Source organism: Lepidochelys kempii, chromosome 3, assembly GCF_965140265.1.
Source record: "Lepidochelys kempii isolate rLepKem1 chromosome 3, rLepKem1.hap2, whole genome shotgun sequence".
NCBI classification, from domain to species: domain Eukaryota; kingdom Metazoa; phylum Chordata; order Testudines; family Cheloniidae; genus Lepidochelys; species Lepidochelys kempii.
Window position 1 is genome coordinate 167,625,282 of NC_133258.1, and position 25,608 is coordinate 167,650,889.

General features: G+C 42.8%; 1 protein-coding gene across 1 annotated transcript in view; it reads left to right on the top strand.

Moving 5' to 3' along the window:
* Positions 1 to 25,608, top strand: part of KCNH1 (potassium voltage-gated channel subfamily H member 1) — a 312,972-nt gene that overhangs the window by 153,666 nt on the left and 133,698 nt on the right. The window contains exons 8-9 of the mRNA XM_073335290.1: positions 2,425 to 2,624; positions 16,899 to 17,151. Coding sequence (XP_073191391.1) covers positions 2,425 to 2,624; positions 16,899 to 17,151 — 453 coding nt within the window. The remainder of the gene's footprint in view (positions 1 to 2,424; positions 2,625 to 16,898; positions 17,152 to 25,608) is intronic.

The following is a 25,608-nucleotide window of genomic DNA, read 5'->3' on the forward strand; positions in this document are numbered from 1 at the left end:
GCCCCCTCTCCATCTGTGCAGAAGGGTAGGTGGAAAATGGGCAAGCTGGTTCAAGCAGAAAGGATTTATGAGTTCTGAAAATGGTTACGCATCTTCAAGGAGTGCATAGCCATGCATAGCCATGTCCTCCTGAGAAGGCCCTGCACTGGACTAAATCCAGATTGAACCTGCTCATCTGATCTCAATGGCCTAGGGAGAAAAGGACAGTTCTGCAAGTACCTACAGAAGATGATGACTTTATCAGACATAAAATCTTGTTGTGTTCTAGTTGGCTTAAGAGCAGCCGACGCAGTTATGGAAAGCAGGTGTCACTGGTATATGTTCTGTGTATGGTGTACAGAGCTTTAAAAATGTACTTGATTCTAAGTAACCCAAGTGCTAAGCCTACTTGCCAGAGTGAACAGCACCTGTGCAGCTAGGCTGCCTCACAAGTGACTCCTTCCTGCAGTTTAAACATTTAGGTGCTGAGCCCCAGAAAGGCAGGACTGGATTGAAACATAAGCACTATTACAGATCTGTACCTAGGGTCCTGGCCTCTGGAGTCATGGAATGACCTCAAAATATGAGCTTTCATGTTTTTTAAAGTTATGTCTCTAAGCCTTGTGGTTGTGAACAAAACCTTGGAAACATGAACCAAGCGTAACTGGTGCTGCCTGAATCTGTAGGCAGGCTAAAGTAGTACCCCAAATTGATTTGAGAGCTACTCTATTCACTTTATTGGGTTGCTAATTCTGACACCCTCTACCCTCAGGAGCCAACATGAGCCCATTGGGGATGCTGTTTATGGAGGCTCTTGCAGCTGCCACACCATTATGGCTCTGCTGGCCTGGTGTTAGAAGGGGCCCCCATTCTGAGGTATGTAAGGGGGTCGAGTCCTTCCTCCTCTGGGGCAGACTACTCCTTGAAGGAGCAGGGCCACAGTTGTGGGAGTATGGCCTAGAGGTGTGGGGGTAGGGCCAAAGGGTGGCCTCTGTGGGGTGGTGTGCTTAGACTCCCAGATTGCCTTAATTCAGCCCTGCTAAACAGAGTAAAACCATTTAAATAGGTGCTGTAGTCCTGGCCTAAATAATGAGATTCTCTCTTAGAGAAGTGAAGCAGGAGAGAAAAAGGGAAAAGGACAAAGGAAAGAAGATGGGGGGGGGACGACGACAGGGAAATGACAAACAGAGAAGCAGAAAAAATGCGGAGGAGACAAGGTGGGTTAGAAGCAGGTACCCGCTGCTCAGCCAGTGCTCAGTTGCTGCTTGGATACCCTCTCAGGCTGACTGTGCCCTTGGTTGTCTAATCTACTCTGATGGTTTCTTGGCTTTCCTTTCATTGAGCTGATCTGGTGCTTCACTATGCTCCCCAGGTCTCTTTTCTCAGTGATGATTACATACAGGTGGCTTGGGTAGGGCACAGAGATGAGGTAAGAGACCTTGAGAAAGGCTGCCTCACATTGTGACCATGAAGTGTAACTCCAGCACCGTGTACATCATTAGAATGCAGGCATTCCGGCTGACACTCACCCAGCCTAATGCCTTGGGTGAATGGATTTTTTTTTTTAAGCGCTTTGTGTCTGTATCTGACCTTCTGCCTCTGATTTTTTTTTTAAAGGAAATAAAAAAAGACTCATTTTTTATTACTTTAACAAATTTTGAATAAATAAACCATGTGGCCATTGTAAGTAAACTGATTGTCGTCAGAAGGCATACCCCAGATTCTATGTTTGGGGACGGGGATTGCTCTAATTCTCATTCTTACCTGAGACCTTGCTGTTCCTTCTGCCTGAAGAATATTAAAACATAATACATAAAAATCTGCATTATTACACTTGCATTTATAAATCACTGACCTGTGGTGGTTGTGTATTCTATTCCATTTTGTGCTTTGATGCATTGTTGTTGTCACGCTGAGGTGGATAATGATGGCTCGACTGACTATTGTAGTAATGCATTTAAAGCTTGGAAATGTGTCACTGATGGCATTTTAACGCTGGAGCGATAGACCATAGATGAAATTTTAAACTATTTGCTGTCAAACTATTTGGCTTAACATTCTTTTATCTTACATTTTGTTTTTATATGGTTTTTGATGCTACTGAATTGTTTGATGGTCAAAGACAAATGTATAGAATATGTTTCGATAATTCTTTCACCTCCCAATACTCACCATCATAAATTATACAGCCACCCTGAATTTGTAGTGCTACAAGAAATGTTTGTATTTGTGTTTTTATAAGATTTTTACCAGCCTAACTTGGTGAAGTGATCACATATACTTCTGAGGACCTGACATTACCGTTGCCCTTGGCTATATGGACACACAGACATTGTGAGAGGGCAGACAAACCAACACAATGTATTATTACATAGCTCTCCAGTCTGCTGCTCCTTGAGACTTTAGGAAAATGCCTACTGACCTTTTTTTTTCTTTTGTTTACAGCACTTCTGTATGCCACCATTTTTGGTAACGTGACAACCATCTTCCAGCAAATGTATGCCAACACAAACCGGTACCATGAAATGCTGAACAGTGTCCGGGACTTCCTTAAACTCTACCAAGTACCCAAAGGTCTGAGCGAACGTGTGATGGACTATATCGTTTCCACTTGGTCAATGTCCAGGGGGATAGATACTGAAAAGGTGAGAGAATGCAACCTGAAGGAAACGTATCACTTACTTAAAGCTCTTCCAGGCTCGCTAACTATTTAATTCCCAATGTTGATATTTTTAGCTGTTGAATTATTGAGATGCTAAGATTACATCAAACAAACAAAATGTGCATTGATGATGATAGGTTTTATATTCTCATAGGGCTAGAATGTGCACTGATCATGTTTGAGTATCCAGGAGGACAGGGCACAGGCAGCCTTGCTTTCCTTTTCACCCTCCGTGTCAGGGGCCAGGCACAATTGCAGTCTCTGTACTCCAAGGGTGTAGGGATTGGTCATATCCTGGGCCCTAAGGGATGCATGCCACCCAAAAGGAGGTTGGGAGGAAACAAGGTCATGTTGCTAAGGGGAGTTGCCTGACCTCAGAGAGAGGAGCATGTTTTAACTATGTGGTTTTGTGCACAAGGTGCACAGGCTGCTCCTGTCACATATTAATAGGGGTATTGATTACCATGTAGACATACAGGGTATAGGTTATTAATATAGGTTAGCTATTCTAATAATAAGATAGTTTGGGATCTACCTTTTACTAGGGGGACTATTCTCATCTTAATTCATTGGATTTACAGGCACAACTCCCATTGTGTGTATTGAGATAACAAATACCCCTTCAACAAAAGAAAATTCTCTTTAGTCCCTTCATATTAGGTGCCTACTTTTATAGAGATACTGTTTTTCCTTTTGTTAGCAGAGAAATGAGCATGATGTGTGTTCCAGGGTTATTAATTCAGGAAATTACAACAACGTTCCAATCACCAGGCTTCTGGTTGGTTGTTTAATTTATTGTTCAAAATGGTGGATGATGTGATTTAAAACAAACTCATTGCTCTCTCGCGCTTAAAACATTGTTAGAGATGGGCTGAGCAGATGCAGCCTGGAGATAGTTGTCTGGAGTCCCATAGGAACATGGGACTGTTTGACTTCCTAATGGGACTCTTTAGCATTGCTTTCTGCCATCTGGATCCCAGAGTGCAACTTGAGGGGGTATTGTCCAGAGCAGCAGTTCTCCAGGAGGAATGATATTGTAACGTCCAGCGCTACTGATCAGCAGTGGCACTGATCATATCCTCACAAATACTGCTTTCTGTGGACTTCAGGGAAGGATGTAAAGCCAACTGGGAAGGATGGTTGGGGGACACCCAGGGCACACAGTACAGCGGGATGGTCCAGCAACAAAAAGTAATTCTGCATAGTTTAAAAAAAAAAAAGTATTCATCCCTGGCTTCCCCTGTTTAACATGGAAATACTGGATATGTACTGCTGAGAATGACTTTGGAGATAGCAAGATTCAAATTAAATCACATCTGACTCATTTCACCTTCTAGAATTATTTTAATATGAAAAGTCTCCAATTATCAGAATCTCAGAGAGCATATGATGTAGCTTTCAGTAACTGACACTTTGGAAGCTTAAGCGCCAATCTTTATGGCTATAAAACAAAAACAAAAAAATCAGCCTCACCATTTATAACAAGGACTAACGAATATACCACTGACTAATGGTTGTGCCAGTCCATAAATTCTCAAGTCTGAGCTCCATTGATTTTTGCATTCATACACAACTTCCAGAATGCTGGATAATGAATAAAACATGGTATCACTTCCACATGCCTGCACAGCTGCCATTGTTAGTGTGTAAAATAATGCGACCCGCTATAGGTAAAACAAATATTTAAAGGTGAACTTATCCTCAGAATCAATCTTTGTAATATGGTACTTTGAACTCGTGCTGATTGTGCATAAGTCTGGGGATGAATAACAAACTAAAAGCAAAGGCAAGCCTGCAGGTTTTGCAAATGTCATTCTCATCAAGTGCCAGGGTTCCTGGTTAAAAACACTAACTAATCTATGATGACCCACATTTGGGTTCTTTGTGATATTCATACTGATGAAAGGCTACTACGGTCCAGGAATTCTCATAGAAATCAAGGGTTACCTATAGTGGGTTTAACATATTTGAAAGTCTGAAGGCAATCCCCAAAACTTCTCTAAAATGGTAGTGAGAAATACAATAATCTCTTATTCGATAGGGGGAACCAGAAGCATTTTGGATGAGAGTTTCATAAAATCGTCTCCTCCTTCCAACACCAAGGCTGGGTAGGGCCAAAGTTATGAGAGGATTCCATCCACCTCTGTTTTGAGTTGTCATTGGACCCTGTAGGGGAGTTTCCTGGATTGCTTCATATACCATGTTGTACCACTGTCTCCCTGGATGTCCGCTGCCTGCCGCTCCATGCATTATTTCCATGCAGAACAATTTTAGGCAGTCCGTTTTCGGTCATTTTAGCAACATTGCCAAACCATTGTAGTTGCTCATTGTACTTCTATGGGTGTCCTCATTTCTTTAGTCTATCTAATCTTGTCGTGGGGCAAACAACATGTCATAAATATAAAGGGAAGGGTAAACCCCTTTGAAATCCCTCCTGGCCAGGGGAAAGCTCCTCTCACCTGTAAAGGGTTAAGAAGCTAAAGGTAACCTCGCTGGCACCTGAGCAAAATGACCAATGAGGAGACAAGATACTTTCAAAAGCTGGGAGGAGGGAGAGAAACAAAGGGTCTGTGTCTGTCTGTAGTCGTCTTGGCCGGGGATAGAACAGGAATGGAGTCTTAGAACTTTTAGTAAGTAATCTAGCTAGGTATGTGTTAGATTATGATTTCTTTAAATGGCTGAGAAAAGAATTGTGCTGAATAGAATAACTATTTCTGTCTGTGTATCTTTTTTGTAACTTAAGGTTTTGCCTAGAGGGGTTCTCTATGTTTTTTGAATCTAAATACCCTGTAAGATATCTACCATCCTGATTTTACAGGGGGGGATTTCTTTATTTCTATTTACTTCTATTTTTTTATTAAAAGTCTTCTTGTAAAAAACTGAATGCTTTTTCATTGTTCTCAGATCCAAGGGTTTGGGTCTGTGGTCACCTATGCAAATTGGTGAGGCTTTTTATCCAACATTTCCCAGGAAAGGGGGGGTGCAAGTGTTGGGAGGATTGTTCATTGTTCTTAAGATCCAAGGGTCTGGGTCTGTAGTCACCTAGGCAAATTGGTGAGGCTTTTTACCAAACCTTGTCCAGGAAGTGGGGTGCAGGGTTTTGGGAAGTATTTTGGGGGGAAAGACGCGTCCAAACAGCTCTTCCCCAGTAACCAGTATTAGTTTGGTGGTGGTAGCGGCCAGTCCAAGGACAACGGGGGGAATATTTTGTACCTTGGGGAAGTTTTGACCTAAGCTGGTAAAGATAAGCTTAGGAGGTTTTTTTCATGCAGGTCCCCACATCTGTACCCTAGAGTTCAGAGTGGGGGAGGAACCTTGACATGGTGGCACAGCGGTGGGATTAACCTGAAATCATTTTGAGATCCAGTTGAGATTTTTTGAACTAGAAATACAGATTTTAAAAAGAATTTTTTTTTTCCTTTGGAAAGGAAGTCCAGAAAGCAGTTGAAACTGAAAGCAGATTGTTTTTTCTCTGCTTTGTGGCCAAGCAGAGACAAAAGGGGATTATCTTGTGAATTGCAGGTTTTCTTTGCCTGGAGGCAGGGTACTTAACTCCTGCAGGGAAATTCACAGTCTTCCAACCCAGAGGTTTTTTTTTCTTTTCTTCCTAAAAGTAAATAGGGGGTGTGTGTTCTACCCATTTGCTTTTTCTTTGGGCTGGGTAAGCAGGTTTCCAAGTAGTTGGAGGTTTTTTGCTTTAATTTGGGCCCAGAGCAGAGACAAGGGAATTGTCTTTTTCTGTAGGCTGACAATCACTATCAGAGAATAGGTATTCTATTCCAGCACAGCAAAATTTTACAGCCAAGTTTTGTTTGTTTATTTCTAAACCTCGGGTGTAAAGTTAGTTAAAAACAGAGAGGTTAGAATGGCCAAATCCTCAGCTCGACTACAGCTGGAATTAGCCAAATTTCAGGCTGAGGAAAAACAAAGGGAACATGAAAGACAGATAGAACTCATGCGGCTGGAGAAGGAGGTACAGGAGGCTGCCCACAAGAGGGAAATGGAGGCAAGGAAGCATGTGGAGGAGGTGGAGAGGATAAAGGCCCAGCAGAATATACCAACAAACCCTAGCAATTCTTCTCCAGGTACCACTTCCCATCCCAGAAAGTTCCCCACCTACAAGGCAGGTGATGATACTGAGGCCTTCTTAGAAAACTTCGAAAGGGCCTGCCTTGGGTACAACATCTCTACTGACCAATACATGGTAGAGCTGAGGCCGCAGCTCAGTGGACCCTTAGCTGAGGTGGCAGCTGAAATGCCTAAAGAACATATGAACAAGTATGAACTGTTTAAATCCAAGGCGAGAGTCAGAATGGGGATAACACCCGAGCAGTCTCGTCGGAGGTTCCGAGCCCTAAGGTGGAAACCAGACATGTCATTTACCCGACATGCCTACCACATTGTGAAACATTGGGATGCCTGGATATCAGGAGCAAGTGTTGAATCTCCAGTAAATTTGCCCTTCCTAATGCAAATGGAACAATTCTTAGAGGGTGTTCCTGAGGAAATAGAAAGATACATCCTAGACGGGAAGCCCAAAACTGTAATCGAGGCAGGAGAGATTGGAGCCAGATGGGTGGAGGTGGCAGAGAAGAAGAAAACTGGTCGCAGTTGGAGCGGAGACCAGAAGGGACCACCCCAGACCACACCCTATTACCGGGGGCCGCCCAAAGCCCCACCTACCTCCCAAAGAACCCTCCAGACCCCTTATCGTCCCACCACCCCGTTCTCCAGCAACCCACCTCGCCCCGGTGACCCGTCAGCTGGACGATGTTTTAAATGTAACGAGCTGGGGCATGTAAAGGCCAACTGCCCCAAGAACCCCAACAGATTACAGTTCATTGCACCGGAATCACACCAGAGGTCCACAGGCCCAGATACCTCCCAGATACCCTTGGAGCGGAGGGAAACTGTGAGCGTGGGCGGGAAGAAGGTCACCGCGTGGAGGGACACCGGAGCACAAGTGTCAGCTATCCATGCTTCCTTAGTGGACCCCAATTTAATCAACCCAGAGATCCAAGTGACGATTCAACCCTTCAAGTCCAACTCTTTCAATTTGCCTACAGCCAAGTTGCCTGTCCAGTACAAGGGCTGGTCAGGAATGTGGACTTTTGCAGTCTATGATGATTATCCCATCCCCATGCTGTTGGGGGAAGACTTGGCCAATCATGTGAAGCAGGCCAAGAGGGTGGGAATGGTCACCCGCAGCCAGGCTAAACAAGCCGTGAGGCCTAGCTCTGTTCCGGAAACTTCTATCAGGACCCAGTCAGAGGTGATGGACCTGGACCCCAGGCCAATGTCTGCAACAGCAGTAGTGGATCCAGTCCCAGAGACCCAGACGGAACCAGTCCCAGAACCGGAACCAGCCAAACAACCAACACCAGACCCCGTGCCAGCACTGAATCCAGTACTTGCAACCTCAACACCAGAGGGCCCCACTGAACCTGAACTGGCAGCAGCCGATAACTCAACACAAGAGGCTCAGCCGGAGCCTGAATCCCAACATAGTGCACCAGCGGAGAGCGGTTCACAGGCAACAGAAACAGCTCCATTCCCTATATCGTTTCCAGAGGGACCAAGCCTAGGTCCACAATCCAATGAGGGACTGATGTCTCCAGCATCAAGGGAACAGTTCCAGACCGAACAGGAAGCAGATGAAAGCCTCCAGAGAGCTTGGACGGCGGCACGGAGCAACCCACCGCCTCTCAGCTCTTCTAATCGATCCAGAGAATTAAAGGTTTGTCAGTTTACAGCCCAGGGAGGAGACGACGCTGAGTGGCCTGAAGGTGTTTACTACGAAGGGAAATGTGCTGGTGGTGTGGAAGAGGTGAACCTCTCCATGACCCTTGGGCGTATGCAGCGACAGCAGATCCAGGAGCTGTGCACTAGCTACGCGCCAACGTTCTCAGCCACCCTAGGACTGACTGAACGGGCATACCACTCCATCGACACAGGTAATGCTCACCCAATTAGGGTCCAACCTTACCGGGTGTCTCCTCAAGCTAAAACTGCTATAGAACGGGAGATCCAGGATATGTTACAGATGGGTGTAATCCGCCCCTCTGAAAGTGCATGGGCATCTCCAGTGGTTCTAGTTCCCAAACCAGATGGGGAAATACGTTTTTGCATGGACTACCGTAAGCTAAATGCTGTAACTCGCCCAGACAACTATCCAATGCCACGCACAGATGAACTATTAGAGAAACTGGGACGGGCCCAGTTCATCTCTACCTTGGACTTAACCAAGGGGTACTGGCAGGTACCGCTAGATGAATCTGCCAAGGAAAGGTCAGCTTTCATCACACATCTCGGGCTGTATGAATTTAATGTACTCCCTTTCGGGCTGCGAAATGCACCCGCCACTTTCCAAAGACTTGTAGATGGTCTCCTAGCAGGATTAGGAGAATATGCAGTCGCCTACCTTGACGACGTGGCCATATTTTCGGATTCCTGGGCAGACCACCTGGAACATCTACAAAAAGTCCTTGAGCGCATAAGGGAGGCAGGACTAACTGTTAAGGCTAAGAAGTGTCAAATAGGCCTAAACAGAGTGACTTACCTTGGACACCAGGTGGGTCAAGGAACTATCAGCCCCCTACAGGCCAAAGTGGATGCTATCCAAAAGTGGCCTGTCCCAAAGTCAAAGAAACAGGTTCAATCCTTCTTAGGCTTGGCCGGTTATTACAGACGATTTGTACCGCACTACAGCCAAATCGCTGCCCCACTGACAGACCTAACCAAAAAGAAACAGCCAAATGCTGTTCAGTGGACCGGAAAGTGTCAGAAGGCCTTTAACAAGCTTAAAGCGACACTCATGTCTGACCCTGTACTAAGGGCCCCAGACTTTGACAAACCGTTCCTAGTAACCACAGATGCATCCGAGCGTGGTGTGGGAGCAGTTTTAATGCAGAAAGGACCTGATCAAGAATTCCACCCTGTAGTGTTTCTCAGCAAAAAACTGTCTGAGAGGGAAAGCAACTGGTCAGTCACTGAAAAAGAATGTTATGCCATTGTCTATGCTCTAGAAAAGCTACACCCATATGTTTGGGGACGGCGTTTCCACCTGCAAACCGACCATGCTGCACTAAAGTGGCTTCACACCGTCAAAGAAACTAACAAAAAACTTCTTCGGTGGAGTTTAGCTCTCCAAGATTTTGATTTCGACATCCAACACATCTCAGGAGCTTCTAACAAAGTGGCTGATGCACTCTCCCGTGAAAGTTTCCCAGAATCAACTGGTTAAAATCGTCCTTGAGATGTGGAAAATATTGTTAGTCTTTATGTACTTGGTAGTATATTTAGAGATGCATGTGTCTTATTAACTCTGTTTTTCCTAGAGCTCCAGGAAGAAATCCCAGCCAGTGTTTCACCCTAGCTGAGATTTGGGGGGCGTGTCATAAATATAAAGGGAAGGAAATCCCTTTGAATCCTTTGAAATCCCTCCTGGCCAGGGGAAAGCTCCTCTCACCTGTAAAGGGTTAAGAAGCTAAAGGTAACCTCGCTGGCACCTGAGCAAAATGACCAATGAGGAGACAAGATACTTTCAAAAGCTGGGAGGAGGGAGAGAAACAAAGGGTCTGTGTCTGTCTGTAGTCGTCTTGGCCGGGGATAGAACAGGAATGGAGTCTTAGAACTTTTAGTAAGTAATCTAGCTAGGTATGTGTTAGATTATGATTTCTTTAAATGGCTGAGAAAAGAATTGTGCTGAATAGAATAACTATTTCTGTCTGTGTATCTTTTTTGTAACTTAAGGTTTTGCCTAGAGGGGTTCTCTATGTTTTTTGAATCTAAATACCCTGTAAGATATCTACCATCCTGATTTTACAGGGGGGGATTTCTTTATTTCTATTTACTTCTATTTTTTTATTAAAAGTCTTCTTGTAAAAAACTGAATGCTTTTTCATTGTTCTCAGATCCAAGGGTTTGGGTCTGTGGTCACCTATGCAAATTGGTGAGGCTTTTTATCCAACATTTCCCAGGAAAGGGGGGGTGCAAGTGTTGGGAGGATTGTTCATTGTTCTTAAGATCCAAGGGTCTGGGTCTGTAGTCACCTAGGCAAATTGGTGAGGCTTTTTACCAAACCTTGTCCAGGAAGTGGGGTGCAGGGTTTTGGGAAGTATTTTGGGGGGAAAGACGCGTCCAAACAGCTCTTCCCCAGTAACCAGTATTAGTTTGGTGGTGGTAGCGGCCAGTCCAAGGACAACGGGGGGAATATTTTGTACCTTGGGGAAGTTTTGACCTAAGCTGGTAAAGATAAGCTTAGGAGGTTTTTTTCATGCAGGTCCCCACATCTGTACCCTAGAGTTCAGAGTGGGGGAGGAACCTTGACACAACACATTTCAAATATTTGCAGCTCTTGCCCCAGATGCTTTATCAGTACCCATGTTTCACACCCATGAAGTAATATGGGTACAATGCGCATTGTATATAAACTAGTTTTAGCGGTCATGGACATGGTGAGTTAAGGGTCCAAACAATTTTATTTAGGCAAGTGAACGTTCTCCTGGCAGTAGCTATCCACTTGTCAATGTTGTTTTCATAGTAGTTGTCATACCTTATGATGGAATCTAAGTAGCAAAAACTCTCTCCTTGTTCAATGTTGACACTGTTAATGATGAGCTTAGCCTGTTTCTTAATTTTTGATGGTTCAATTAGTTTGGTCTTTTTGTTTGTTCAGTTTTCATCTCCATTCTGTGGCTGTTGTGTATAGGTTAGTTGTGGCTTCTTGGTTATATTCCTCCAGGGGCCGTACCATTATGATATTGTTTGCAAAGTCAAGGTGATTAATCATTTGCCCTGATATCCTGTGGCCTCCACCAATGTTAAGGGAATAGGACAAGAAATTTTCTAAGTATAGAGCAAAAAGTATGGGACTGAATATGCATACCTGTTTGACTCCAGTTTTCACTTCAAACCACTTGGTCAGCTCACCGTCCTCAATACTGCTGCTTTGTATTGTATGCCTTCATAAAGTCATTGGTAGCAAAATCAGAGTTTTCCTGCAATTGCCCCAGTTATAACAGCACTGACAATATGTATGTGACAATAAGATATTTGTGTGTGGGGGGGAGGGTGTGCGTGTACGCACGCACGCACATGCTTCCTAGGCTAATCTCTGAATGGCAAGTTTCTGCAAATATGACGTGTATGTGTGAACATAAACATTGCAAGAGTAAATTGTGTAACTGCACAGCTAACCACCTCATTTGTGTGTGTCCAAGCCAAATGTTGCTCCCTCACTCCTAATGAGGAAATGTAGAGCCTGAGAAGTTGCAGAACTACTGAGGTTCTGCTGCTCAGCATGGGCAGACTGGAGAGATCATCAAATAGGGTCCATGCCCAAGCACCACAGAAATGCGTTTCTCAGCCTGGGGCTGCATCCTATGGTAGCATGACTCCTTAGGGGTGGGACTAGGAAACTTAAAGCTTTAGTGGAGCTGCAACAGATTGGCTTGTCTCCCGACTAGGGAGCCATGGTAGTTAAGGAGACTGTTGTAGAGGCTGTTGATTAGTTTTCTTCTTGCACATTGCACTCTTGGTTGTAGAACTCCATCCCTCCAGCTCTGTAGAGGACTCATGAGCAAAGCCTGGTACCTAGGCTTTGGCCAGTGATAGAAAATGTGACCCTGCAGGCATATTTGCATACACAAATAATAAGCTGTGTGCAGGGATGCATGCATGTAGTTAACATGCCATATAGGTGTCTATCTTTGAAAATGCCAGCCTTGGAAATTAATTTTGTACTGTGGTGGTCCCTTATAGTCTCTGGTCTCTGATAAGTCTTAACTATTTACTGTTTTACCCTTGCCCCTAATCCCCATGAGCTTTTGCACTGAAACCACCACCCTCCTTCCATGAAGGGAAGGCTGCATGGGAGTAACTTTAGAGTTCATGAAGGTTGTTCCTTAATTGGATGAAGTAGTTACTTTTGAGAAAAATGAGGCAAACACCATCTGCTCAATTAGACCTATTTCTCTCAAATAGTGAATGTTGATGTCCAGTTCATCAGAGATTAATCTGAGGAGATACTGATGGGCGACGAAAGTGGACAGTGGAAGCATGTGACTAGGAGAACCAGGCAGAGGAAAGGACGGGGCAGTGAAGGAGAAATATTGCTCAGGAACAGGTTTGCAGAGTTGGAAAATGAAGAAGGGGCACAGCAGATGGTCATTGAAGGTGAGAGAGCAAGGAGAAAAAGAAGAGCAGATAATCCTATTGGAAGAAAACCCCAAATATAAGCCCCAGGAGGATACGGGATGGGTTGCAGGGGATTGCAAGGGACAATAGGAATCCAGAGGACTTGCGGCCAGATGGAACAGGGGATAGACTGGAGAATCGCACCATCGCTAAGAAAAGGCAGGTCTACGTGACTGGGCATTCATTACTGAGAAGAACAGACAGGCCTGTAACAAGAGCTGATCCAGAGAACAGAAGGGTGTGCTGTCTGCCAGATGCTAAGATATGGGATGTGGACCTGAGGCTGAAGAGGATCCTAACGGGAGCGGGAAAGAATCCATTGATTATCCTTCATGTGGGATCAAACGATACGGCTAGATTCTCACTGGAATGTATCAAGAGAGACTATGCCAGGCTGGGAAAGACGCTAAAGGAAATAGAGGCTCAGGTGATCTTCAGTGGGATTCTGCCTGTTCCTAGAGAAGGGAAACGAAGGTGTGACAGGATTATGATGCTCAACAGATGGCTCAGGCAGTGACGCTATAAGGAGGGCTTTGGGATGTATGGCCACTGGGAAGCATTCTCTGTTCTCTCGGGATGGACTTCACCTGAGTAAGGAGGGAGATAGACTTCAGGATGGAGGATGGCACAACTGATCAAGATTGAAGTCTTGAAGAAGATCTGTGACTAGGGTTTTTGATTTCAAAAAGGCTAACTTAAAAAAATTAAGGAAATTTAGTTAGGGAAGTGGATTGGACTGAAAAACTTGTGGATCTAAAGGCGGAGGAGGCCTGGAATTACTTCAAGTCAAAGTTGCAGAAACTATCAGAAGCCTGCATCCCAAGAAAGGGGAAAAAAATTCATAGGCAGGAGTTGTAGACCAAGCTGGATGAGCAAGCATCTCAGAGAGGTGATTAAGAAAAAACAGCCTACAAGGAGTGGAAGATGGGAGGGATTAGCAAGGAAAGCTACCTTACTGAGGTCAGAACATGTAGAGATAAAGTGAGAGAGGCCAAAAGCCGTGTAGAGTTGGACCTTGCAAAGGAAATTAAAAGCAATAGTAAAAGGTTCTATAGCCATATAAATAAAGAAGAAAACAAAGAAAGAAGTGGGACTGCTTAACACTGAGGATAGAGTGGAGGTTAAGGATAATCTAGGCATGGCCCAATATCTAAATAAATACTTTGCCTCAGTCTTTAACAAGGCTAATGAGGAGCTTAGGGATAATGGTAGGATGACAAATGGGAATGAGGATATGGAGGTAGATATTAACACATCCGAGGTAGAAGCCAAACTCAAACAGCTTAATGGGACTAAATTGGGGGCCCCGGATAATCTTCATCCAAGAATATTAAAGGAACTGGCACATGACATTCCAAGCCTGTTAGCAAGAATTTTTAATCAATCTGTAAACTCAGGGATTTTACCATATGACTGGAGAATTGCTAACAAAGTTCCTATTTTTAAGAAAGTTAAAAAAAAAATGATCTGGGTAACTACAGGCCTGTTTGACATGTGTTGGAAAAATTTTTGAAGGAGAAAGTAGTTAAGGACATTGAGGTCGATGGCAAATGGGACAAAATACAACATAGTTTTACAAAAGGTAGATCATATCAAACCAACCTGATCTCCTTCTTTGAGAAGGTAACAGATCTTTTTAGACAAAGGGACCGCAGTGGATCTAAATTACCTCGATTTCAGTAAGGCATTTGATACAGTTCCACATGGAGAATTATTAGCTAAATTGGAAAAGATGGGGGTCAATATGAAAATTGAAAGGTGGATAAGGAATTGCTTAAAGGGGAGACTACAGCAGGTCACACTGAAAGGTGAACTGTCAGACTGGAAGAAGGTTACTAGTGGAGTTCCTCAGGGATCGGTTTGGGGATCAATCTTATTTAATCTTTTTATTCCTGACCTTGGCACAAAAAGCGGGAATGTGCTAATAAAGTTTGCGGATGACACACAGCTGGGAGGTATTGCCAATACAGAGAAGGACCGGGGTATCATACAGGAAGATGTGGATGACCTTGTAAACTGCAATAATAGTAATAGGATGAAATTTAATAGTGAAAAGTGCAAGGTCATGCATTTAGGGATTAATAACAAGAATTTCTGTTATAACCTGGGGACGCATTACTTGGAAGTAACAGAGGAGGAGAAGGACCTCAGAGTATTGGTTGATCACAGGATGACTATGAGCCTACAATGTGATATGGCTGTGAAAAAAGCTAATGCGGTCTTGGGATGCATCAGGCGAGGTATTTCCAATACAGATAAGGAGGTGTTAGTACCGTTATACAAGGCACTGGTGAGACCTCATCTGGAATATTGTGTGCAGTTTTGGTCTCCCATGTTTAAGAAGGATGAATTCAAACTGGAACAGGTACAGAGAGAGGCTACTAGGATGATCTGAGGAATGGAAAACCTGTCTTATGAAAGGAGACTCAAGGAGCTTGGCTTGTTTAGCCTAACTAAAAGAAGGCTGAGAGGAGATATGGTTGTTATCTATAAATATATCAGAGGGATAAATACCATGGAGGGAGAAGAATTATTTAAACTCGGTACCAATGTGGACACAAGAACAAATGGATATAAACTGGCCATCAGGAATTTTAGACTTGAAATTAGGCTAAGGTTTCTAGCCATCAGGGAGTGAAATTCTGGAACAGCCTTCCAAGGGAAGCCGTGGGGGCAAAAGACATAGCTGGCTTCAAGACAAAGCTTGATAAGTTTATGGAGGAGATGATATGATGGGATAGCCTAATTTTGGCAATTAATTGATCTTCGACTACTAGCAGTAGATATGTCCAATGGCCTGTGGGATGTTAGATGGGGTAGGATCTGAGTTACCCAGGAAAGAATTCTCTGTAGTATCTGGCTGGAGAGTCTTGCCCGCGTGCTCCGGGTTTAGCTGATTGCCATATTTGGGGTCGGAAAGGAATTTCCCCTCGGGGCAGATTGGCAGAGGCCCTGGGGGTTTTTCACCTTCCTTTGCAGCGTGGGGCCTGGGTCACTTGCTGGAGGATTCTCTGCACCTTGACGTTTTTAAACCACGATTTGAGGACTTCAATAGCTCAGACGTAAATTAGGGGTTTGTTATAGGAATTGATGGGTGAGATTCCATGGCCTGCGTTCTGCAGGAGGTCAGACTAGACTATCATAATGGTCCCTTCTGACTTTAAAGTCTATGATTCTATGAAAGCTTGTGATCCCAAATTCCTGTTCATTTTGTACAATTCCAGAGTTTTCACTAGTAATTTTAAATTTGTATGTACACTGGCAAATCCATTGTCCCCACTTCACCCGTGTCTGTAGCATATCAACAATCTCTCAAGGTAGATGTGACATTAGACACAATAGGATCACTAATGCAGTGGCACAAATATACACACAAAGACAGAAGTATGTTAATAAAAAAGTCTTGATAAACAGAAACCCATTTGGATGGTGCACTAGAAGAAATGTTGTCCCGGGAAGGTTAAAGATTCCTCACTATGGAAAACCAGGTGTAAGCCAATTTATCTCCCACACCAAGGACTCTGTTCATTCTTGCCAGCGGGTGAGGTGTTTATATTTTTGTAGTTCGCCCCAATGGGTTAATACATTTTCTGATTATTTAGCTTAAAGGAATCCATGACTCCCCTTACCACGCACACTCCAAGTAGGTAATGCACTATGCATAGTTTGTGCATTTTTCATGGAATTTTCCTATTAAGAATGAAATATCCATCAAATACAAGCCCATGGCATTAGCAGTCGTTTCTACACAAGCTTTGTGCATCACTGTGCTGTTAATTTTACTGTTTTAAATACCTGCAGCATTTATTCTATAATTCAATATCCAGCAGAGCATGTTGCTGAGAAAAAAACATTATTTTCCTTCTAGTGTTGTAAAGTAGGCTAAGTTAATGTTATGGAGCTTTTTCTTTTAACTGAGGGTGGAAATGTATGAGAAGAATCCCATAGTTCTTAAACTCTGCTATAGTTTAAAAAAAATGGGATCACACCAGGAAGGCAACCGGCCGATAGAATGCTCCAGGACTCTTGCACAGAAACTGATGATCTAATCTCCTTTTAGGTTTTACAGATCTGCCCTAAGGATATGCGAGCAGACATCTGTGTGCATCTGAACCGCAAAGTTTTCAAGGAGCACCCAGCATTCAGACTGGCTAGCGATGGGTGCCTTCGAGCCCTGGCCATGGAATTTCAGACTGTACACTGTGCCCCCGGGGATCTGATCTACCATGCTGGCGAGAGTGTGGACAGCCTTTGCTTTGTGGTTTCAGGGTCTTTGGAAGTAATCCAAGACGATGAAGTTGTTGCTATTTTGGGTACGTCTCATTGTTTATAATGTGTGTGCGTCTATGCATACCTAATATAATGCTAATCTTCTGCATTTCTATAGCACCTTCCATTAAAGAGTCTCACCATGCTTTCAAACCCTTAATTAATTTAGCCTCACAATGCTGTGGTGAGGTATCAGTGTTATCACCCCCCTTTAACAGATGAAGAAACAGAGGCAGAGAAGAGATTATTTATTCAAGGTCACACAGGAACCTGGCACAGAAGCATAAAATCCTAGAATATCAGGGTTGGAAGGGACCTCAGGAGGTCATCTAGTCCAACCCCCTGCTGAAAGCAGGACCAATCCCCAACTAAATCGTCCCAGCCAGGGTGTTGTCAAGCCTGACCTTAAAAACCTCCAAGGAAGAAGATTCCACCACCTCCCTAGGTAACCCATTCCAGTGCTTCACCACCCTCATAGTGAAAAAGTTTTTTCCTAATATCCAACCTAAATCTCCCCCACTGCAATTTGAGACCACTGCTCCTTGTTCTGTCATCTGGTACTAGTGAGAACAGTCTAGATCTATCCTCTTTGCAACCCACTTACAGGTAGTTGAAAGCAGCTATCAAATCTCCCTCCCCCCTCATTCTTCTCTTCTGCAGACTAAATAATCCCAGTTCCCTTAGCCTCTCCTCATAAATTATGTGCTCCAGCCCCCTTATCATTTTTGTTGCCCTCCCCTGGACTCCTTCCAATTTTTCCACATCCTTCTTGTAGTGAGGGGCTCAAAACTGGACACCGTACTACAGATGAGGCCTCACCAAAGCCAAATAGAGGGGAATGATCATGTCCCTCGATCTACTGGCAATGCTCCTACTTATACAGCCCAAAATGCTGTTCGCCTTCCTGGCAACAAGGGCACGCTGTTGACTCATATCCAGCTTCTCGTCCACTCTAACCCCTAGGTCCTTTTCTGCAGAACTGCTGCCTAGCCACTATGTCCCCAGTCTCTTGCAGTGCATGGGATTCTTCCTTCCTAAATGCAGGACTCTGCACTTGTCCTTGTTGAATCTCATCAGATTTCTTTTGGCCCAATCCTCTAATTTGTCTAGGTCCCTCTGTATCCTATCCCTACCCTCCAGAGTATCTGCCACTCCTCCCAGTTTAGTGTCATCTGCAAACTTGCTGAGGGTGCAATCCACGCCTTCCTCCATATCATAAATGAAGATCTTGAACAAAACCGGCCCTAGGACCGACCCTTGGAGCACTCTGCTTGATACCTGCTGCCAACTAGACATGGAGTCATTGATCACTGGCCGTTGAGCCTGACAATCTAGCCAATTTTCTATCAACCTTATAGTCCATTCATCCAGCCCATACTACTTTAACTTGTTGGCAAGAATACTGTGGGAGACCATATCAAAAGCTTTGCTGAAGTCAAGGAATAACACATCCACTGTTTTCCCCTCATCCACAGAGCCAGTTATCTCATCATAGAAGACAATTAGGTTAGTCAGGCATGACTTGCCCTTGGTGAATCCATGCTGACTGTTCTTGATCACTTTCCTCTCCTCTAAGTACTTCAGAATTGATTTCTTGAGAACCTGCTCCATGATTTTTCCAGGGACTGAGCATAAGAACATCCTTTCTACCTCGTGAGTCTGTGTAAAGGTGCATGCACGTCACCTGTGACTGTTTTCCAAAGCACTCAGTCCTGGCTTAACTGTGCTCCCATTGAAGTCAATAGGAGTTTTAACGCTGCCTTCAGTGCGAGCAGAGTTAGATCAGTGCTGAGTGCTTTTGAAAATTGTACCTATAATTTCAATTCCATTTAAAAAAAGGGGGGGGTCTGTTTAAAACTAAAAGCAATTCTTGTGGGATCACTCAGGAGAAGCTTTACAGACAATGCTGTCACTCTTAACCAGGTATGTGTTATAATAAGCAAACGCTAATGTCGTTTATAATCCCTTTTCAAAACAATATTCTATCTCCCAAGGTCAAAGTAATCTAAAAATGTAGAGGATTTAAACTAGGAATGGCACTCTAGGTTGGAGGCATTAAAACCATACAAAGAGCTTGCAGTGATGTGAACAACACTGTGAAGGAGAAAAGACGGATAATCCAGTAGACGTAGCTAAATCATGAGGTGGCTGGAGCATTGAAAATGTGGTATTTATCCCTTGATTCAGTCTGACCTTTTTGTGAAAAGATGGAACCTCACGGTGGCTTAAACCAGTATCTGTCATTCATACCAGCCTTAAAAAACAAACAAAAACAAAAAACTCACCAACCCAATAACCTTAATCTTTCAGAACAAGTATACCCAACTCTTCTACGAGAAATTTCTACTGGCAAAATAAAGCTACTGTACTGGGCTCAGTTCTCCACTGTGCCTGAGCAGAGCTGCGTAAGTAGCGTCGTTAGCTTAGAGGTCTGGAGAACTTTGCCTGTAATATTTTACACTCATTTTTGCACGCGTGTAAATGAGTAAAGATGGTATAAGGCAGTGAAGTAATCAGGTCTATTTTGTTCTATAGCAAAGTGTACGTGTGTGTAAAATACATGTAATAGTTTAATCCCGTAAAATATTGAGCAACCTCTGCTACGCCTGAAGTCACACATCCAGGCAGACACTTATACCATTTTCACATGCTGACTTTAGTAATTCATATGGCTAATGTGAAACAATGTCTTAAGTTGAAGTATCGCCTTGTATCCTATTACCCTATTTCTCTGCCACTATATTCATCAGAAGAACACAGAATATCTACTACTGTGTTTAAATTAAACTGAAAGGACTTGAAATAGGCCATTAAGCTCTTCTTTTTTTAAAAAAAAAAATAAACAAATTCCTTTGTTAGCATCACCATCTACTCTTGTTTAACTTTTCACAACTATTTTTAAAAGAAGTCAGCATAAATTCCTGAAGAAATTAATCTTAAGGAAACCTAAGGCCCCAATGCATTGACAGCTGATGATGTCACTGATAAAAGATTATGGATAAATAAATAAGGCCACTCACTCAGTGACTGAATGAATAGAAATATTATTTTGTGTTATCACTGTTCTCATGGGACAATAAATAGATTGATTCCCTTGATATTCCCCTCCCCCTCTTAAATAAAACTTGCAAGCAGAAGCAGCTCCCATGGCAGTTTGAGTGGACCCTGTGTTTTACTTGTGAGACTAATATACTAAGGCCAAAGTCAGGAGATTTGGGTTCTGTTTGTGGCTCTGCCAGGACTAGCTGTGGGAATTGGACAAGTTGCTTAGGGGCAAATTTTCTGTGTGGTTTCCAACCTGAGGAATTCCCCTCCTCTGGGCAAATTCAGGGTGTGGAGCCTTCCATGGAGGTTACTCCAGCCCATTCTTCTGTGTCAGGTTGGAATAGCAAGTTCTCTGGCCCTGCCCCACTTACCCTGCACCATAGCATCCAGTGGTATTTCCAAAAACTGAGCTCTGCACAGCAGAGGGGATTTGCACGCTCTCATGCAGTCTTGGCACTTTCCCTTCCTCCACCACAGCAGAACATCATCAGTTCCATTGTCAAGAGTGCCTCCAAAGAGGCAGGGATAGGGTTTCCCCTTTAACCTCACTTCACTGTCGTTTTCTTATCTGTAAAATGGGGATATTTTTTTCTACTCCACAGGACTTATAAAAGTGCTTTGACACCCTGAGATGGAAGGCACTACAGAGGGGCAAGGTGTTATTTATTTAAATCTAGTGCATTTCAAAAGTATATTTTGCATATAGATTGTTCCTTGGCCTGACCCTGCATACCTCCCAATTTGTGGGAGTTGGGCCTGCATAAGGAATACAGGTTCTGGTGCTATAAGTGTACAAAAAAGCACCACCAATTTTTTTCAACTAACTTTTGTATAAGTCATGTACAATTGTTCTGTTATCTGAAATGAAAGGTTGCTTGTCAGTTCTTAACCCCTTCCTTTTCAGCTGAGGTTATGACTTGGCGTACGTCCAATTAACATTGCAGGTAGAATTTCTCAAAAACAGGCTCTCACCATTGATTCAAAGAGCTAATTCTGCACCAGGCAGGAATACACCACCAGCGAAGAGTGTGGCCTAAATTCTGTCTTCATACTAGTCCACACTAGTTATTCAAATGGACCTCTGAAGCAGACCCAAGAAGATAGCTTTCTGTTAACATTCAGGGAACACTTCTGAATCACCCTTTTCTGGATAGAATATACTAATGAGTCTGTTCAGGCAATGTTCCATCCCAACCAATCAATTGAATTATGTGTGGGCTCTTTTTTAAAGAAATCCTAAATACAAATGTACATGCTAAACAGTAAAAGGCCCCATTCCTGTGAAAACTTATCTGGTTATTTAATTTTACATATGCGGTGTAGTGCGTTGGAAGTCAACGCAGAAGATTTAAACACATGTAAACCTTTTGCAGGATTGGGGCCTCCCACTGCTTACTACATGTTGAGTGACTTATGAGGCCATTAAGACTGTTGCTAGAGCTGAGTGAATAACAAGTTTTCCTCGAACAATCATTCAGACTTTAATACAAATGTGCTTCAGCTCTGTTTGCTCCCCTTATGCATTTGCTTCCCATTCATGCAACATTCATGCAACACATATAGCCAGCAATAGTACTCACTGAGGGAAAAAAAAACCCTATTCTGAATTGCATGAGAAACATGATTGTTGCTGTATTGTTCAGCCAGGAAGCAGACGTGATTTATGTCACTAATCATAACTAAACAACACAGCTTGAATTTTAAATATCAAGCATCAAATAGGAGCCCATAGAATACATGCAATTTGTGAAAATTTGTAGGATAATTTTGACTAATGAACACACTGGGGGAAATTATAATCTCCTCAATTACTCCAGAAACAAAACAAAAAAAAAGATAAATTAATAAAACAAGCATTGCAATTAGGAATACATGCTGTCTTCCTTTGCAATAAGTTGCATCTCTAAATTACTCTGTGTGAATGTTGTACAGTATTATCTAAAATTAAGACAAGCTGCCCTTAATCTTCTAAAGATTTGAACCAATTTATAGCCAACATTTTCTAGTACTGAAATTATTTACCCTCAAAGGACAGCATATTAAAAGTGTGGTGCAGATCGCTGGTGTTTGGAATACGCTGTGTACTCTTGCATAATATCACTATAAATCAAGTCTACCTAGTATCCAAATAGAAAGTCTGGTTTCAGTTCAAACTCATCTTCTCAGAACAAGTGATTGACTTTGACTTCAAAATGGAGTGACTCTCAGACTGGTGTAAAAGAAAATTACATACAAGGCAGAAGAGAAGAATCAGGCATTTTCTGTGGCCATCTAATTAACATGCATTCCTTGGTAATTAGAAGGGGAGAGAAAGGCAGATAAAGAGCATGGTCAAACAATTGATGTATTTTACAGGATTCATGGTTTGTTGTGATGGAAATTTTTGTTACTGTTGTCTGATTTTTGTATCTTATTTCTTTAACTCTAGAAACTTTACTTTAGTAGCATTCATATAGTACAATAATTGTCTGACACTTCACAGAAATACAGGACAAGAAGTTCCCTGGAATAAGGAGTTTACCATAAGCTCACGTATTGTTATTTGTGATGATGTGGGAGCTAGGGAAAGGGGACAGACAGACCTTATCCTGTTGTTTGTATAAGGATTATTTTGTATGTTTAAGGGTTTGTTTGTTTTTTTAAATGGGCAGGTGTGAGACCAGGGATATGTAGATAGGGTAAGCATGGACATTAGTTGGAGAGAAGTTACCCAGGTAGCTTTTGCAAATAGTGTTAGACAACTTTTTCAACCCTTAGGTCTTCTGATCTCCTTAAGGATATTCTTTTGTGTGGGAGTACAATTTGAAGCTAAATAATACCTTTGGATACATTCATAAAAGAGCCATAGACAATCAAGTATATGCTCCACTGAAATCAGAGGACAGAATTTGGTCAATCATATTTTTAGGTTTTCTGCATTTTCTCTCTGGGTCTCAAACAAATACTTTGTTCGGTTTTCTATAGCTTTCTGGCCCTTCCACTCACACCATTACTTAGTACTATAAGTGTGCTCAGTACTTTTACAGTAGGCAGAAAGTGCAAGACAAATAACAAGAATCCCTGTCCTGAGAAGTATTATAGGTGGCACAGGTAGCCTGACATCCCATTACCAGATCTTGTTTCCAGTTGCTTATAACTTTACTAAACTTTAGCCTTTGGGGCTGAAATTTTCAGTGCTGGATTTTGTCTCAGGCTGAATCTCTTGGGAAATTTTTCAGCAAAAATGGTTCAGCTGTTTCTCAGAACAAGGTGAGAGGAAAATACATTGTTTTGCCCATGTAACAAAATTCTTACAGATGTTTAGTTGAGGAGCTATAGAGCCTCAGTGCTGTGGAGCCAGGGACATGACATTTGGCAGGGGCTGGCTGTCATGTCAGGGATATGTCTTTTGCCCTCCCCATTAAAATCTGCCCATATTTGGCTCAGATGCAAGCCTTTGAAAAAATCATAGTTTGAATATGCACAATAGAGACTTGTTAGAGTTTGGCAGCTAAATTCTCTGAAGATTCCATCAGTTCTGAGCATGCTCCAGTCTGGGACTGAGCATGACTTTCCCTGTGATGTGGGGAAAAATAGTATGTGATTATGTAAGTAAATACTATATCATAATGCATACTCACAAGGGGGCCAAATTAAGGTGCAAAGGTAACCTGAATTCTGGCATTTCCTAACTTCTGAAACCTTAACCTTTGCAACCTTAACATTCTTTTAATGTAGTTTCTGTGTGTAATACAGCTTAAAGACAGGCAGGTTTACAATACAGTCGAATGGTATGGCTCAGTAATATCCGGGGAGCCATAGAGTGTTGTGGAGTCATTGTATCTGGAATATTTTACGGAAAGGGTAAGTTTTGATGGAGGATTTTGAAGGAAGATAAAAGGCTTGGCATATGTTAACTGGGAGGATGCTCCATGCTTAGGCATTGGCATGAGACAAGGTTTGCAGTTGTAAATAGAGGAAGGAGAAAAAGGGTATGTCTATACTTGGGGCTGGCAGTGTGATGCCCAGCTCTCATTGTACCATGGTGGTACAGGCAGTGGTGCACGGCTGGATGAGCTAGCTGCCCCGAGTACAAACCTAGCCATTGGCACATAGTTGAGTGGCTAGTCCGGGTTGCTGCCTATGTTACTGTGGCTATGCTACCCTTTTTAACGCACTAGCACAATGAGAACTAGCGTGAGCATGTCTCCTCAAGCTGGGAATTGCACTCTCCCCAGCTAAAGTGCTGACATACTCAAAGGAAGCCTTGAGGAGTGAGGCTGGGTGGACTAGATAGTCACTGTTAAGAAACACACTACCACATTCTGCTTGTATGTATGTTTCTCTTCGTCATCTGCCTCTTCATATCTCCTTCCTGTTGCCATGCGAGATGACCAAACTGCTGCTATCTGTCCAGATGTGGTCTAGATAGTTTCTGTTTTTTATGGAAAACCACTTAGGAACAAAATTACATATTTATAAATAACTTCTATAAATAGACTATCAAATGATCAATAGAATGCTTTGTTATAAAAGCCAATAAATAGTGTTCAACCCAAAGGCAGTGGCCCCTAAGCAGGAATATTTTTGCCCCTCCCGCACAACTCTTACTAAAAAAAGCAAATGGGGGCCACCTTAAGCTGCTCGGGGCTCTAAGCCATTGCTTAGTCTCCTTATGCCTAACACTGACTCTGGTTCAGCCTCTTCGGTGACGAGATACATAAATACCTAGACATGATCAAGAATGCTCTGTCTCTCTTTTAGTAGTGGTAGTAAATAATAAACAATGTAGCCTAAATCTGACTTTTTTGACATGAAAATGGAACTACCAGGGAAAACCCAGCTTGCTGGAAAATTTGAAGGAAGGAAGCAAGCAAAACTGTCCAAGCAAAAGCTGCTACTTGTACTAGACCCGATCTCTTATGTTCAAAGATTGTGTTGTGGATTGGGATAGTATGGCCCAAGGGATCAGCAAGAGCCTGTGTATATCTTGGAGCTGACCAAGGATAGGAAGCAAGAGGTCTGCATAGCCTTGCGGTATGGGGCCTGAGAAATTGGTCTGGTGGAGACTTATTTTAACCTGAGATCACTGGAGTGGGCAATGGTCTGAACCAGTTGTTTGCTTTAATGGGTTTAATGAATGTAGCAAAATGCCTGAGCTGTGTTTGGTAAATTCCATAGAATGACCACAGTAGAGCATGATATAGCAAACCTTTACTCACGTGAGTAAACTTATTCACACAAGTAGTCTTGTTGATTATGGTGGGCTGCTTGTCTGGGTAAGGACTGGAGGGTTGACCTGTTAGTCTGTTAGAGAAACTCTTAATATCTTAAAGACTTTTTTTTTACAACATTTAATTGAACAAAGTTTTTTGTTTTTAATTAGCACCTCTGAAATATTCTCAAGATAAAAAGAAATGCTTTTTATAAGCATTCAGGAAACACTGACTACTTACAACAGATCATTTAATAAACCG